This window comes from Chroicocephalus ridibundus, chromosome 13, assembly GCF_963924245.1.
Source record: "Chroicocephalus ridibundus chromosome 13, bChrRid1.1, whole genome shotgun sequence".
Classification (NCBI taxonomy): Eukaryota; Metazoa; Chordata; class Aves; order Charadriiformes; family Laridae; genus Chroicocephalus; species Chroicocephalus ridibundus.
Window position 1 is genome coordinate 622,064 of NC_086296.1, and position 14,635 is coordinate 636,698.

Consider the following 14,635-nt stretch of genomic DNA (forward strand, 5'->3'; position numbering starts at 1 on the left):
AATCTAATTGTACAAATATGTTAATACTCTCTCCCTTCCTTCCATGTGCACGTAGCTGATTGTGTCTGGTCAGGTGTGTCTGTGTCCTCTGTACCCCGAGCAGTTCCAGCGCCGGGGGGGATGCTGCTGCAGGTTTGGTTGGTGGAACGGCTCCGGCGTTCGGATGCAGCATAGGCAGAGGGCAGCTTGGCACATCGCTTGCTGGCAGCGGGAGGGCGAGGCGAGTCCTTGCAGGAGGTAATGTACAACTCCGCTGTTTTAATTGGCAGCGTGTGCGTTTCTGAGCAAGAGAAGACGGGCAAAGCTCCACAGCCCCGAGCCTGTTCCTCTGATCAGATGTTTATATAGTCACAGCTCAAACATGAACTGTGTTTTAACAGTATTGCTTAAAAGGCCCAGCCATAGGTAGGACGTTTTTTGCTAGTTCTTGTTTGTTTTTTCCTACCTATCAAATGTTCTTTCTGGTAAAACAATCCGTCTTTGCGTGGCCCCCGGCCTGCCGTGAGGGGCTGCTCCCCGGCTGTTGGAGACCCTCCTGCTGCGGCGGCCGAGACACCGCCCGCAGCGCGAGCCGCCACGGCTGTCGGGGTGCTGGTGCGGGGGCGTTGTGCGAGCCCCCTCCCACCCCGCGGCCTGCTCTGGGGCCGCGGGACGGCTCGGACAGGCCCGAGGGCCGGGCCGCGCTCCGCCGCCGCGTCACGGGGCAGGGGCTCCCCGGGGGAGCGCCGCCCGCCCTCCGAGCACGGCTCGTCCCCCGGGCGGCCGCGGACGGGGAACCGGCGGCGCCCCCGGGCCGCGGGGGCCGATGGGGCGGTCCCGCCCCGCCCCTCCGACCACGTGACCGCCCCGCCCCGGGCATCGCTGCTGGCCACGCCCCTCCCGTCCCGCTCCCGGCGCGGCGGCGGGCAGCGCGCGAGCGCGGCGCCACCATGGCGCTGGAGGCGGAGGCGGCCGCTGCCGCCCTGAGCTCGTTCCTGCGGGACTTCCCCGCTCCGCTGGGCCCGGCGGAGCCGCTGCCCTGGGGCGCGGCGGGGAGCGGCGCCCTGAGCAAGGCCGAGGTGCCGGGCGCGCTGGCCGAGCGGGCCGGGAGCCTCCTGGGCGGCAGGTGAGGGCCCGGGGCGGGCGGCTGAGGGGCCCGGGGCGGGCGGCGCCTCCTGAGGAGACAGCGGGGCCTGCGGCGGGGTCCGCCAGACCTCGCTTAGGGAACGCTTGATTACGTTTTTAATTATGGTTTCCCCCTTCTTAATTGTCGTGAATATTCTCGTGAAAGCTGGGCTGTTAATTGCGTGGTTCTGTCACAGGCCTCCTGCCGAGACCTGCGCCTTTATCGTGATGTTTGTGTGCTCTCAGAAGTACCTCCGTCCCGCTCTCGGTGCGCGAGAGATTAAATTACAGCCCCGCAATTAGCGTGACAGGCCGATTCGTGAGGTGAAGTGCCGGTAGCTGCATCCCGGGGCCCCGCGGAGTCCGCCCGGGGCTGGGGCCGGTGGGTGCCGCGGTGGCCGGTGGCCGCCCGCCGCGCCGCAGTCGCCCTGGCGAGCAGGACGGGCTCCCGCGGGTTGCTCGGGCTGGCGTCGGCTCAGACGGTAGGAGCGGAGTCGCAGCGCGGCTGGAGGGCCCAGCTCTCCTCTCGGCCGTGCTTCTGTCACCCCATCCCGGGAGAGGCATCTTACAGCCTCCGTCCGCGTCAGCTTAGACTTCTAACACCGCTAAGAATTTGCGTTCATTTTACCACTTCTGGCAACGTAGCGCTTCACCAGTAATAACTTCTCTTGCTTTACCCTCTTCTGGTGCTCTTTGTTCTGCTCCCTGAAGCGTGTCAGGTAGGGACGGCTTGTTCTGGGCTTTACAAAGTTCCTACCACGGTCTGCTTCCTTAAAGTGTGTGTTGAGAGTCAAGAACAGGGATTGTGGATGGTCTAAAACCACACAAAAATAAAAGTTTAAGTGGGGAGTTGACTTTGTGCTGTGGTACTGGGGATAAGTAGTGAAGACGGGGAGTTAAGGAGACTGGCTCCGTTGAGGTATGCTGAATGTTACCGGGTTACTAGAGGGATTTGATAAAGAGATAGAAAACAGGGTTTGAATTACTTGTCTCTAGCTACTATCTAGTGAGTTTATGAACACTGAATAGATTTTTGTTGTTGTTGAAAGTCTATAGGTGATTTTCAGGTACTTAGATTGCCTTAAAAAATCAATTTATTTCTGTGCATTATATTACTTAGATGTTCCTGGAGATAATACCATTCAGTTAAATGGTGTGCCTAAACTTAAAGACAAGAAACGCAGACAAAAAAAAAATTAGTTTTTTAGGCTGTAGTTGAAAAAGACACAGTTGATCATTGCATTACTTAGTTGGGCTTTGACTAAATTGCTCAGGAACAAAACACAGCTGTTGCACTGCTAAAAGAGATTGCAAATTCATTGCGTGCAGTCAGTCTTTGAACTCGTCAGAGCAAGAGTGGTTCTGGGTGAGCGCTGCAAAGAACAGAGTAATGTCAGTCTTGATCAAATGCTTATCAGATGGGAACCCATCTGCCACGTGGGCCAGGCTGCTGTTCTCTAAAATTGTTTTAGGGAGCAAGGTATGACGCCATAGAGATACCAGGTAGATTCTTCAAACTGGAGTGATGTTTGAAACCGCGTTTCTGAGTAGCATATCTGCTAACATTCTGTTGTTCTCTAATGGGCATATTAACAAGTGGAAGCACAAAGAGTGCTGCTTTTGCAATGCTTTCATCTCACCTGTCACTTCTGGTGTTTACACAGAAAGGAGCCTGCCCTGTCAGAAGCTGCATTTTTCACATACCTGCCCTGCAGCCAGTTCTGATTAGACAGCCGGCTTCGTGGAGCAGCTTAATCCTGAGCTGGCAAAAAAAAAAAAAAAGGGGGAAAGATAGCTAAAGAAAGCAAAGCAGAATAAAAGTGCAGCAATCTACTTACTTATGCTTTTCACAAAATGTGCTTGCAAAACAGAAATACATAAGGAAAGTGTTTTTACGAGTTCTTGTGGCTGCCTGCGGGCAAAACAGCGAAGCAACACTGTGTGTGAAGTTCTGTGCTTGGGCGTAGTGCAGCATACCCCAAGTGTCAGATGGAGGGATCCCAGCAGACTTACCACTCGGTTTTGGGCTCCTATGATGAAGAGAAACCTCATTTTCAATTGCAAAAAGGCTGCGGTTTCCTGTAGGGTAGGCTAAGTTCGTGCATGTGGAGGAAAAGACTGGTAGAGCCAAAGGCCACGACAGGGATCTATTTTGAAAGCGCAGGCCTCTTCTCATAATCAATTAAGGACCAAAACTAAAGCCTGTGATTGTGTGACTAATTGCCAAACATTGTGCGTTCTTTCCCACTTCCCAGGTTTGCTACTGAAGATCAACTCAAAATGCACTTTCAAAGGTTAAATAAACTTTTCAATTGATCTGAATCCCCCAAATCCTCTACAAAATAGACCAGGGAATGTAAGGTAATAGGAGAAAGAAGGATGCTAAAGGCTTTAAGAAAAGGAACAATAATGGGAGGGATGACACTTACAAGACATGCCAATGTTTGTGTGAAAGTTGTTAAAGATGCAGAAGAGATACCAGATGAGGAAGCGAGTTCGCAAGAGGTCACTGTGATCCAGTGATCCGCTGCTGCAGGCTGTCCTGGGGGCATCTCTAACACACAGGTGGCAGCTCAGTGGACAATGCGCACGCACTATATTCAAATATTACGTGTCAATATAACCGGGTTTAACACCATGAAGATGTTATTGGATGTACCTTGCTGACTTCTGGCATTGATGCTAGTTCTGTATTTCCTCTGTTCGAGACTTCTTTAACACTCCACCGTCACAGAATGTATTTTATGTGACGATTAGTGTTGATGAAGAGTTTCTCTATAGATCAAAGTGTTATTGGGAATTGAGTTTGGCACACGGTTCTGCAGTTCTGCTTCCTATTTCTGCGTTGTCAGATACTTCATTCACGCCCACACAGATGTCTGGGTTGTGCTTTGGAGGGCCCAAGCCAGAAAAGGTCCGGCAATATCCTTGGCTCGTGAGACAACATATGGTGATGTTTAGCTTGTCCTTCCAGTTGCTTGGAGGCGTAAACCCTTTGTGTCTTTGCAAGGAGAAACATGCTTCCTCCACCACCAGCCAGCATTGCTGTTGCGAGGAGAATGTGGTAAGGAATAACATTAGACCAACAAGGAGCTTCTGAATGCTGTTGCTTCTCTAAGGCTACACACATCTCTTACATGGAAGCAGTTGGGTGTCTCAGCCTAACCCCCTTGAACGCCTTTACTAATCTAAAATGAATTATTTTAACAATTGACTGCAAAGGCAGCTATAGCCAAACATTAGCTAAAACAGCCAATCACATTCGCTTCCCGGCAGGATTTGGACTTAAATCGCTAATCCATTGGAGCTTTGCAGATGCTTCTGCTTTGAATAATTAATTTAAATCAATGGAACTGCCTCCCTTGTATGGAGCTAAATACATACCTAAAATTCTGAAGAATTGGGGCAAGCTTAAGTAATCTTGTTTCGCAGAATTTTAAGTAACATACACTTTTGGGTAAGAGCTATGCATTCCAATAACGTGTGGAAATGGGTCAATGTGAATGAAGAGTCCATTAGTTACTTCCAAAGCTTAAAAAATTAAGCTGAAATTTTACTAACCTGTACTGAAACAGAACACGAGATGAAGTCAGACCCCCCAAGTACAGAAATTTCTCCTTTCCCTTGATAGGAGCCGAAGCTTGTGTGACCATGCCGTGACATAGCCAAAGAGCAATGTGACATTCCGGCAGCCTTCCTGTTTGAGGGGACTTTACAATGGCAGTTGTGAGACTTTGCTTCCTTTCTGCCCCCTCCCAGACAACTCGCTGTGTTGCATCTCTCCGTCGCCGCAGCATCCTGTTTTGTGTCTTTGTGTTTCACTCTGTAGTGCTTACTTACACCCAAGGTGTGGCTCTGGCATCTTTATTTTCAGTATTTCCTTGCTTTTAGAATAGTTAATTCAGCAGTTCTGATATTTTGATGTTTTTATGTGATGTAAGCGTGAAGAGGGTGGAAAAAATATCTTGCTTCTGGTTTACCCAGTCTCCTTAAAACTCCCTTTAGTTACTTCCTCTGAGAAAGCGACTAATACCCTGTCTGCCCTGACCTCTGCTTTTAATGAGTCCCCTGAAGCTTACTTCTTTATTCCTAATTTGTACCATTTAGTGTATATTATTGTAATGCAGGAATGCTTCTCATTGCTAAGAACATGTTCACGGTACCAGTGATCCATTCACTTCAGACAAGAAAGTGAATTTCATGTGTGGTTGCCTGCAAACAAACTTCCTAGTGTTCGTGGGACCAGTTGTGGCAGCGACAGCAAGGGTGGGATCAGCAGAGACAGGCTGCTCCTTCAGCAGCACCGCTCTTCTGGCTGGTTTATGATTAATAGTGTTAGAATTGGAAGCCTTGATAAAAACGCATGAGAGGAATGTGGTACTTCTGCTGTTTACTGGTTAATTTAGCAAATGGTTAACAAACCGGCTCTGATAGTTTTTGGTGGTGGTCAGAACGAACCTGTTTTCTGTTGTGAGGGGTTTGTCCCCTGCTGCTTCTGAAGCTGATGGCAGGACGATACACAGCTTGAGAGAAATTATGTGCAGCTTGCACTGCACGTGTGTCTGGATAATAAAGGCTTTGGCAGTTCTGACCTGCCTCCAACAGTACATAGAGGTGTGGCAAACGGTTAATTTTGTGATCAGTAAATTGCTTTTCAGAATACGTTGCTTAATTTAAAACTCCCAGGGAGTTTTCGTCATTACAAGATACTCTCAATAGTAACTTGGGGAAATAATCACTTTGCCTTTAAAAAGGAAGTGTATGTATAGGGATGCCTGCAATACAAGAGAGAAAAAGCTTGATGAAATGCTGAAAAAAGAGAAGATCTATAATGATGAGGACACTTTTAGGGCTGGCTTGCTGGTGTTTAAATCAGGTTTCTTCGCTTCTGCTCGGAAAACTGAAATTGCCTTTCTTTAGAACTTGCGTATTTTGCTCTTGTGACCTGTGTCAAACACCCTTTCTGTTGCTGAGTTGGGCACCAAGATAAGAAATACTCGATTTTGAAACAGGTTGAGGGCTTAATTGAAAAGTGGTATCCGTGGAATTAAACCTTTCCTGTTCTGCTGTGTGGTTTTTCTTCCTGCTGAGAATGAAATGGAAGTAGCAGGTGACTCTCCATTGCACGTTTTATGTAAAAACTGTTTGATGATGGCTGAAGGGCCTGAACCGACGGATTCCAGATTCTAAAGCTGCTGCTTCTGATTGTTTCAGAAGAAAATCTGGAAAAAATTGCTTGATGTAAAGATGGAAACATAAAAGATTGAAATGATGTGTATGGCCTTGGTTATATATTTGTTTTGATTCCATCTTGTTAATCTGCTGTAAAGACCTGACATCATTAACACAAGGAACAACTTCCTGTGCATTGCAGGATGTCAGATGTTCTCTCCTCGACAGATATTTGTACTTTTTCGGTCGCCATCACCCTGGGAACGCTGGTTGCTGCTGTAATAAATACCAATGCTTAGAGCCACTTGAGTGGAAACATTCTGTAGTTGATTATAAGAATAAAAAGGGGGGAGGGAAATAAAAGTGGCAGATTGGCGAGAAAATACTGAATACAAGCAGCTTTTGTTCACGAGGAAACTTGTGACCTGCTATTATTTTGGCAGTGTGAGAGGATCTTTCACTTACTAGAGAACTGCTAGCATTTGCAGATCCGCACTAAACCCACTTTGCTGATACAGCGGTAACGTGCTGGAAACGCACATTGAGTCCACGGCGCAAACTTTGCTTTACTGGCAGAGCTGTACTGTATGCGATCTTCTGGCGTGACAGAGCCTGGGTAGCAAACAGTGCAAAAATACATCTTCCCTCCAAAAAAAGCCAGCTGCACTGACTGATGCTAGCAGCTTGTGCTGGCAGATACAGCACCTCTTTGTTCCCCAACATAGGCAGAGATAGATAGATAGATAGATAGATAGATAGATAGATAGATAGATAGATAGATAGATGCCTCCTCTGGAAGGAAAAGAGGGTCGTACCATGGTGCTCTGGCCTACAGCACCACTGCTGCCTTGTTGCCATGACTTTGGTAATAATACCTAGAAAGAACATCATGTAACCTTTTATTTATTTATTTATTTTAATTTGAAAAGTGACAAGTGATCGACAACTTGGCCAATACAGTTAGTAATCTCTTATGCTTCTCTTTATACAGAGATTTCCTGGCAGTACTGTGGGAGACTGGGGGGTGGCGGTAGGATGTGTATTATTTTCCTTCCAAAAAAAGTAAATAAAAATTCAGAAGCATTTGCATAAGCACTGGGTGTTTGGTATGTCCTACTGAGGCTTTGTCCCGCTCTCCAGCAGGTTGTGCAGAGCTTGCTTCTCCCTGCTCCCAGCTCAGAGCAGCCGCCGTCCGCACCGCTCCGCTCTCCCGAGACACAGCCCAACGGCCATCCTCCCTTGTCAAGCCTTTGAAATCAGGGTAGTCATGGTGGAGGCTCTGGGCATGATGCGGTGGCCTGACCTTTGGTGCTCTGGATGCCCCCGCCGGTGCCCAGCAAGCCATTTACTAGAGACTTCTGAATACGCCCTCCTAGTTGGGGGGGCATCTCTGAACTGGTGACTGCAAGTGTGCTGGGGATTTGATCACCCAAATAAAACCAAGAAAGAAGTGACATTACTAGGGTTTCTGCTCCCTGAGGGAATTTGTGCATATTCTGTCTTTTCTTTCTGAAGGCTGGTGTGTAAGGGGTCAGTAGCAGTCCTATGATTGATCAGGCACACGCAAATACACTGTGGCTGTGACAGCGTGACAGCTGGTCTTTTAAAGTGAAATAAAATAGAGAACTAGATTGTATTGCAGAAGAGAAACAAGGTGAACAAGGAGAGAAGTAAGTTCTGTTCTGCAACTCATGCCAAATTTAAACTATGCAAAATATCATAATTACTTTCTACTTCCGTGTGTAACTTTATTTTGGCCCACGGGTATGTGTATCAACAGAGGCTTTGCATAGCTCCTTCTAACAATAGTGTATGTGTCCAGTGGTCTGGAACCTTTCAAGGAGGAGGATGGCATGCAAATGTAAGTGTGTTCTTTATTAGCAGGAGTATTGCTTTACTCTCTAACTTACCACTTGTATCTATACTCAAGCTTTTAAAATGAGGCTTGTATTTTGCTATAAAGTGGCTGGAGGATATGAACTCCATACCACTGGCTATCTGACTTTAGCTGGTGGTGAACCTACAGTGCCTCATCTGCCCTGTTGCAACATGCATTAATTCTTTTAAAATATTTTTTATTGTGGTCAAAACACACCCTTTTTGTTAGCGAAGAAACAGCCTGTAGCAAAGAAACTCTAAGTCTGTTTACTACTAGCCTGTGTAGGCCGAGGGTAGGTAATTAGTGCTGCGTGTGTCATAGACACGGGGCTGACACGCTTCTCCTAAGACTCTCTGAAGAGAAGGTAACGTCCTTTCCACGTCACACACCCCACCAGCTTCCCTCTTCTTCCCAGCACAGTTGTTTTCCCACTTAGGAAACAGCTACAGTATTTCTTCTGCTTCATAAAGATTAAAGCATGCTGGGTTCCGCCTGTCAGCAGGGTGTCTTGGGCTTCTTTGAAAGGAAGATTTTAACAATAAGTGACATTTTTCTTTGCTTACAGAAAGGGTTTGAAGTCTGTTATGGTAACTGCAGTGGGCTTCTGCTTTTACACTGGTTGCCATAGGTACTGTGCCTGCTTCCAGAGACTCTCTAGCCAAGTGAGACCTTGTAGCTCTCAGCTAAAGGAGCAGTTCTTGCTGCTCTTTAATTATGTATTTTGTTAAGTCCTGAAGTCTGTGATTTAGAGGATGAAATTAGAACCAGGAAACATTTAAACTGAATGGAAGATGCCATTGCCCTGGAGCTCCATTTACCGGAGCTTGAGTGACAAACAGACTTACCAATATGGTAGTACTAGTATTAAGAGTTTATAAAGCAATCAACAAATATGTTCTGTGGGGAAATGAAGTTGAGCTAAATAGGTAGGGTCATTTTTTAGGCTTTTATTTTATCTTTTATCAACACGTCAGATTCAAACTGCTCGAGGGTGTTGTTGCTGGCTGCATAAGAAATAAAATCGCAATAAGCAACCATTTTCTTTGTATAGATTTGCAAAACTGTGGAGGGGGAGGAAATGCATAGGAAGCAAAGCTGAATGAAGCATATCCCTACTGAGGAGTCTCTGAATTTCCTTTTTAGGAACTGGGTGGCAACTGGAAAAAGTTGAAGGATGTGACATAATAACGCGTAAGCCTTTTCTTTGTTCCAGGCATCCTGTAAGCAGAGGTTTATGCAGGACTTGTGAATTATAGAACTTAGAGTGTTGCCTTTTGTTTAAGCTTCTTTTTATGGACCGAGTTCAGCAAGTCAGGGTTCTGGAAAGCAGAAGTCTACGAAGTTTAAAATCAAAGCATTAAGCCCTTTTCTGACGCTGAACTGGAAACCCAGCCTAGATTTGAATTTTTTTGCCAGCATAGCAGAGAAATTCTGAAGGTGACTGAAGCTGTGACTCTTGCTATGCATTTAAATGCATAGCTGTTTCACTTGATATTTTTAATCTGTATTCTTGGAGCTGAAACCTCCTTTAGTTAAAGCTTCTGACTTTCAGCCACATCAGCTACACATCTGACATTGTGTGGCTTGTATTTTCATATTCCTTTTTTTTTTCCACCTATGCAAACAAAAACAGGAAGCAGGATTTTTTAGGGGGGTTGCCATATCCGTTTCGGATGTGTTTCTTGCCCGACCTTTTAAAAGGTTGTCTGTTAGCGTCAGAGTGATTATAAGCAGGCATTGTTACTTTTAACTTGGGTAGGAAAGGAACTGACTCCCCTAAACATGTTACCCTGGGGGGGAAAAAACCGCCAATTTCTGCCTTTCCTTAACGGGATGTGACTGCAGCTAGCACTGAAAGGACTGCAAACACGCTGCCATCTATTTGAAGTACTGAAATGACTCATTAGAGTAGGCCATCAGCGCTACAGAACGCGTAGCATAAAACAGGCTTCTGTTCGCCGCCTGCTGCCAAGCACAATGCTCTCTGTCTGCTGCCACGGGAGGTACGCGTACACGGCTGCGGGGATGTGACAGGGCCTCTCTTTCCGAAACACAATGGCAAAATGCATTTCAGCTGCTTGTCACTGGGGTCTAAAACCTCACGGTCTTCCCCTCCCAGCACAAAACCAGCCATCTCTTGAACCTCTGCAGAGACCAGTTGCTTCCACCATTTTCTGCTCTGCAGCCAGTCAGTTTTGTGCAGGACTTTCTAAATGTTCCCTGGCAAAGCAAAGTCCTGACCCTGACTTGCTGCACTTGCCTTAACGTGTTATTTGGTTGTATAACTGGATACTTTGTGGGTATCAAACACTCCGTGAACAATGGATAAAATGTGTTTTATGGATGTCCACGCTTATTCTTCATTGTGCTCATAGAAAATGTCTGGAATGTGTGCTATGTACTGTAATTGTTACTGCCTGCCACAGGAATATAGTGAATATAAAGGAGTTATTTTCTAGTAGCCCTATTTTAAAGTTGGATAGGGCTTATTTGTTTACAGATTCAAAAGTACTAAAGCAAGCATGTACTTCCCATAAAGCGTGGAGCTTGCAAAAGCTTGTAGTAAAAAGGAAAGGGTGTGTGTTATTGGCGTTACTGTCATCTAGATGCTTACCTAAACGCTTCAGCTGAATCACAAGTCTTGGAGTGTTTTCTTAGCCTGGTCCCCAGTGCCAACCCTGCACTTTCTTCTTGTGTGATTCCTTTGGGAAACTTGCTGTCAGGAGTATCTGGGTGTTAAAGGGCCATAGGTTAGTACTGCGCATGACTCTTCTTGTGGAGGGAAGGGAAATGGAGTTTTAGCCTTTTTGGAGATTTGTGTGTACTGCAGTGCAGAGATCCTGATACTGTCTGTGGTGAGACAGTTGACTGCAAGCAAGAAATGTTGGGTAGTGAGTAGAAACAAAATGTTTGTGTTCAGAGGCTGGAACTGAAGGTAGCAGTTCCTATCCGAGAGCTCAGGAGAAGGAGGTACCATCTGCGACTGGAGTGTGAGGCAACAGTTTGAAAACATGATTCATATGCTTCTTCCTCTTTGCGTTCTTGAGAAAGCAGTTGTCTAACTGAAGATCTTGCTGAAGATTTGTATGAGTAAATATTGAATATATGGTTTCCTCTGCTAGTTTACTAATGAAGTTGGAATTACTGATTGTGCGTAAGGCTTTCTAATTCTGAGGTCACTAACCATAAAACAGTGAGGTTGTAGCTCAATTTAAACTAACGCAGTCTATTTTGCTTTCCCTTCCTTTTCTTACCAGCAGAGGTGTTTCACCACTTCTTGCAGCATCATTGATCCATGCTGCAGTTGATGAAGTCCTCCAAACAGATTTGACTGAATTTAAGCAGCAAAGTGTGGAAGCAGAGGGAGGAGGAGATGAGGAAAGGTTCACCTGTAAGTATAATTTTTTCCTTCTGTGGTTTTCCCAGAGGCTGTCTGTTGGAAGACTCCAGTGTTTTGAAATGTTTACCAGAATATTTGGTCAGGCTGTTTGGCAAGCAGCAGAGAGCAGAACTTTATTTGCTCCTGCTGGGTATCTGTGGGATGGAAGGTAGCTATGCTAGTTTTGTGGGCAAGATGCAAACGTGGTGTCTGGAGCCCCAGACTGATTGTGTGGGTTGGCTTTCTGGAAAGGGAAGAGAGTTTCTCTTCCCAAAAAGAATTAATGACTTTGTCCACTGTGATTCCTTAACTGAATTAGGTAAGAACGTTTCTTTTCCTCATTGGATAATTCCACTTAAATTGAACTGGTTCAGTTCCTATCTTAAGTTGATAACCTCTTATATGTTTGAAGTGCCCTTTTCTCTTTGGTAGACTGACCTTAGCTAATTGCTTCTGTGTTTTGACATTGGAATCATCACAGTTGCTATTGTGCAGCCATGCTGACACCTTAAATTCATCCAGGTAATCCATCTTGCTCTTGCCTGTTCTTGGGAACTAGATTTTGGGACCTGTGAGCCCTCCACAACCTGAACATCTTGAAACTCCAGGTCTTTCTCTTGGCAAGTTTCTCAGTAGTCTCTGTCTTTATCAATTATTTCTTCTCTTCCCACCCTCCCCTATAAAGATGGGATGCTGAGGGATGAAGAACCTGATGCATGTGTCTTCCGCCTGACGCCTGCATTTTCCCCTGTCTGAGTGAATTGGAGAGAGAACAGACCTTGGTGACTGACTACTGTGTTTGTGCCTTGTGTAACAGATGGTCCTGTTGCATTTACATGCTGAAGTGTTTAACATTAGACTTCACCAAACCTTCCATCTCAATGCCAAGTATTTAAATGGAGCAGGGTGCAGGCACAGTCGAAGACAAAAACGGAGGAGAGATGTCTTAGGCAAACTCGTCTATCCTGTAAGGCGGAATACTCACCCTTCCAATTCCCTGGGAGGCTGGATGGCTCGAAAGGCAGTTCAGTGTGCCCCAGAGGATGCGTCTCCAAGCAGAGCTCTGGTAATGGCCAGGATACGCTTTCCAGAAGCCTATTTCAGTATCCACCTACAAGTCTGAAACAGCAGGAGGGGGAACACATTTAATTAAGTCTTGCTGCACCCTGAATATTTCATCCCTTGCCTTAATGTTTGTAGCCTTCCTATGTCTGGAGAGATTTAGCAAGTTTCCAGCACTTTGGATGGGAAGAATTGACTTTGTATCAGCTCGGCTGGGGTCTAAACAGCATGCCCTGGCCCCCTTTCTCTGGCGCAGGAGAAACGATTCTGAGGTTGGTGTTCACAGGGCATGTGAGGAGCAGCGTGCAGGACATCAGCAAGATGAGCCGGACTGGGCTGGGGCTGGAGCCTTCCCAGCACCTCCGTATAGAACCAGCTTGCGAGGACGTTCCACAGGCCTTCAGAGATTTTCCCATGTGCCTCTTCCAGTTGCTTTGAGTTCACTCCCCCCAAGCACCTGGTTTCCGCACTCCATGTTCTGTTGTGTCTCTTGGTCTGTGAGCGATCACGCGGACTTCAGTGCAGCTAACCCGGCCTGGGGCAGGACGCTGCCCGGGATGAGAGGTGGCAAATAAGAGTTTTGTGTGACTAGATCACCGCAGTGGTAAGATAATAAAGAAGTACAGGCAGCAGTGCTAGAGTATGGCTTTGTGCAGGGGGAACTGAAGGAGATCAAGGCACTGATCTTCCATAACTGGCAGCTCTATATTATGTTTGCAACAATGATCGCAGGGCATGTGGTAAGATACAACATTTTCAAAAGTGTTATAGAAGCATCTTTCTTATTGTCTCCCTTACATCAGAGAGAATTGTGTCTTAACTGCATTGTGACTTTGTGCTCCAGTAGTGTATCTTTATTTGCTGTTGCTCAACCTTTGCAGGAAAATAAGGAACAGCAGAATGTAACCCACATATGATAATTATATAGGTTTTCAGCACAAATACACAAAGCAGCTGGAAACTGGTCATCAGAGCATCTTGCAGTCCCCCTGCTGGGGATTCTTCGTTGATTCCCGTGTAATTATCTTTGAGGTGAACTGCAGCAGTAATGTAAGATGTGAACTGCGATGTATTTGTGAGCCTAGGATTATAATTTCTAGTTCTGGGTTTTATGAAAATCTTGCACCTGCGGACCTTCAGTTAGTGAAGGCTAAGAAATGACGATGTTTAGAAACAGTGAGTAATGAAGAACTTAGGGACAGGGACATTTGCTTGGTCACAAGCATCTAATGTGTCTGGAATCCTGTATGGTTACATTGTACTGGTGAAACTTGTACAATAATTCATGCTGCTGTCTTACTCTAAAGACCGTAAAGACACACGATGAGAGTCTACTTTTAAGATCGCCCAGGCAAAGTCAGAGGATCCTTACATGAGTTCCATCTTGAAGTAGTTCAGGTTCCCTTCTCTCTCCCTACTCCTTGTTGACAAATGCCCCAGAACATTCCCTGTTCTGATGGTTGAAACCTTCTTTAATTTCCATTGTATATATACCTGTCCATTTTATGTGTTTGTTCTTGTGTCACTATTGTCATTGAGGTCCAACAACTATTCACCATTCCCCTATTGAACATTATGGAAGTCTGCTTGCTATTTAGGTACTTGCGTTGCCTAATCTCAGCATGGAATATCTACTTTAAAGGCAGGAATTTCTCGGCACGTTTGGACTGTATTTGTTTTCCTTATCTTGTAATTGCCATTACATCACTTTAACTTTACATCTAGGAAGAAAGGTATTCCTTGTGCTACAGCACAGTATGGACTCTCTCTTCCTGCACTGCAATAATAACTGTCTGGCAGAAAGCATTCTTGGAATGAAAGAGGAGTGATTGTATAAAAGCAAGGCACGTACGGGTGCCTGTATGAGTCCCACTCTTTGACGTGGTATACTGCAGAAGAATTTCTGGTGCTAAGGTACTAAACTCTGTGGGGTTTCACAAGCTTAATATTTAAACAGTGATGCATGTCCAAGTCTTCTGGTCAGTATCAGTCACGACAGTTATGTCAATGTAAACTAATAGCTGCAGACAGGGCTGTCT

General features: G+C 46.0%; 1 protein-coding gene across 10 annotated transcripts in view; it reads left to right on the forward strand.

Moving 5' to 3' along the window:
* The first annotated feature begins 119 nt into the window (after positions 1–119).
* Positions 120–14,635, forward strand: part of PPM1F (protein phosphatase, Mg2+/Mn2+ dependent 1F) — a 28,676-nt gene continuing 14,160 nt past the window's right edge. For 8 of the 10 annotated variants that reach the window (XR_010073214.1, XR_010073213.1, XR_010073216.1 and 5 more), the window contains exons 1-2: positions 878–1,105; positions 11,413–11,546. Coding sequence is in view for 3 of the 10 variants with exons in the window: in XM_063351574.1 (XP_063207644.1) it covers positions 930–1,105; positions 11,413–11,546 (310 nt within the window). In the remaining 7 variants the exon portion in view is untranslated. Of the gene's footprint in view, positions 238–877; positions 1,106–11,412; positions 11,547–14,635 lie in introns of those variants that run through there. The other 2 variants (XM_063351577.1, XM_063351576.1) reach the window with 2 other exon arrangements.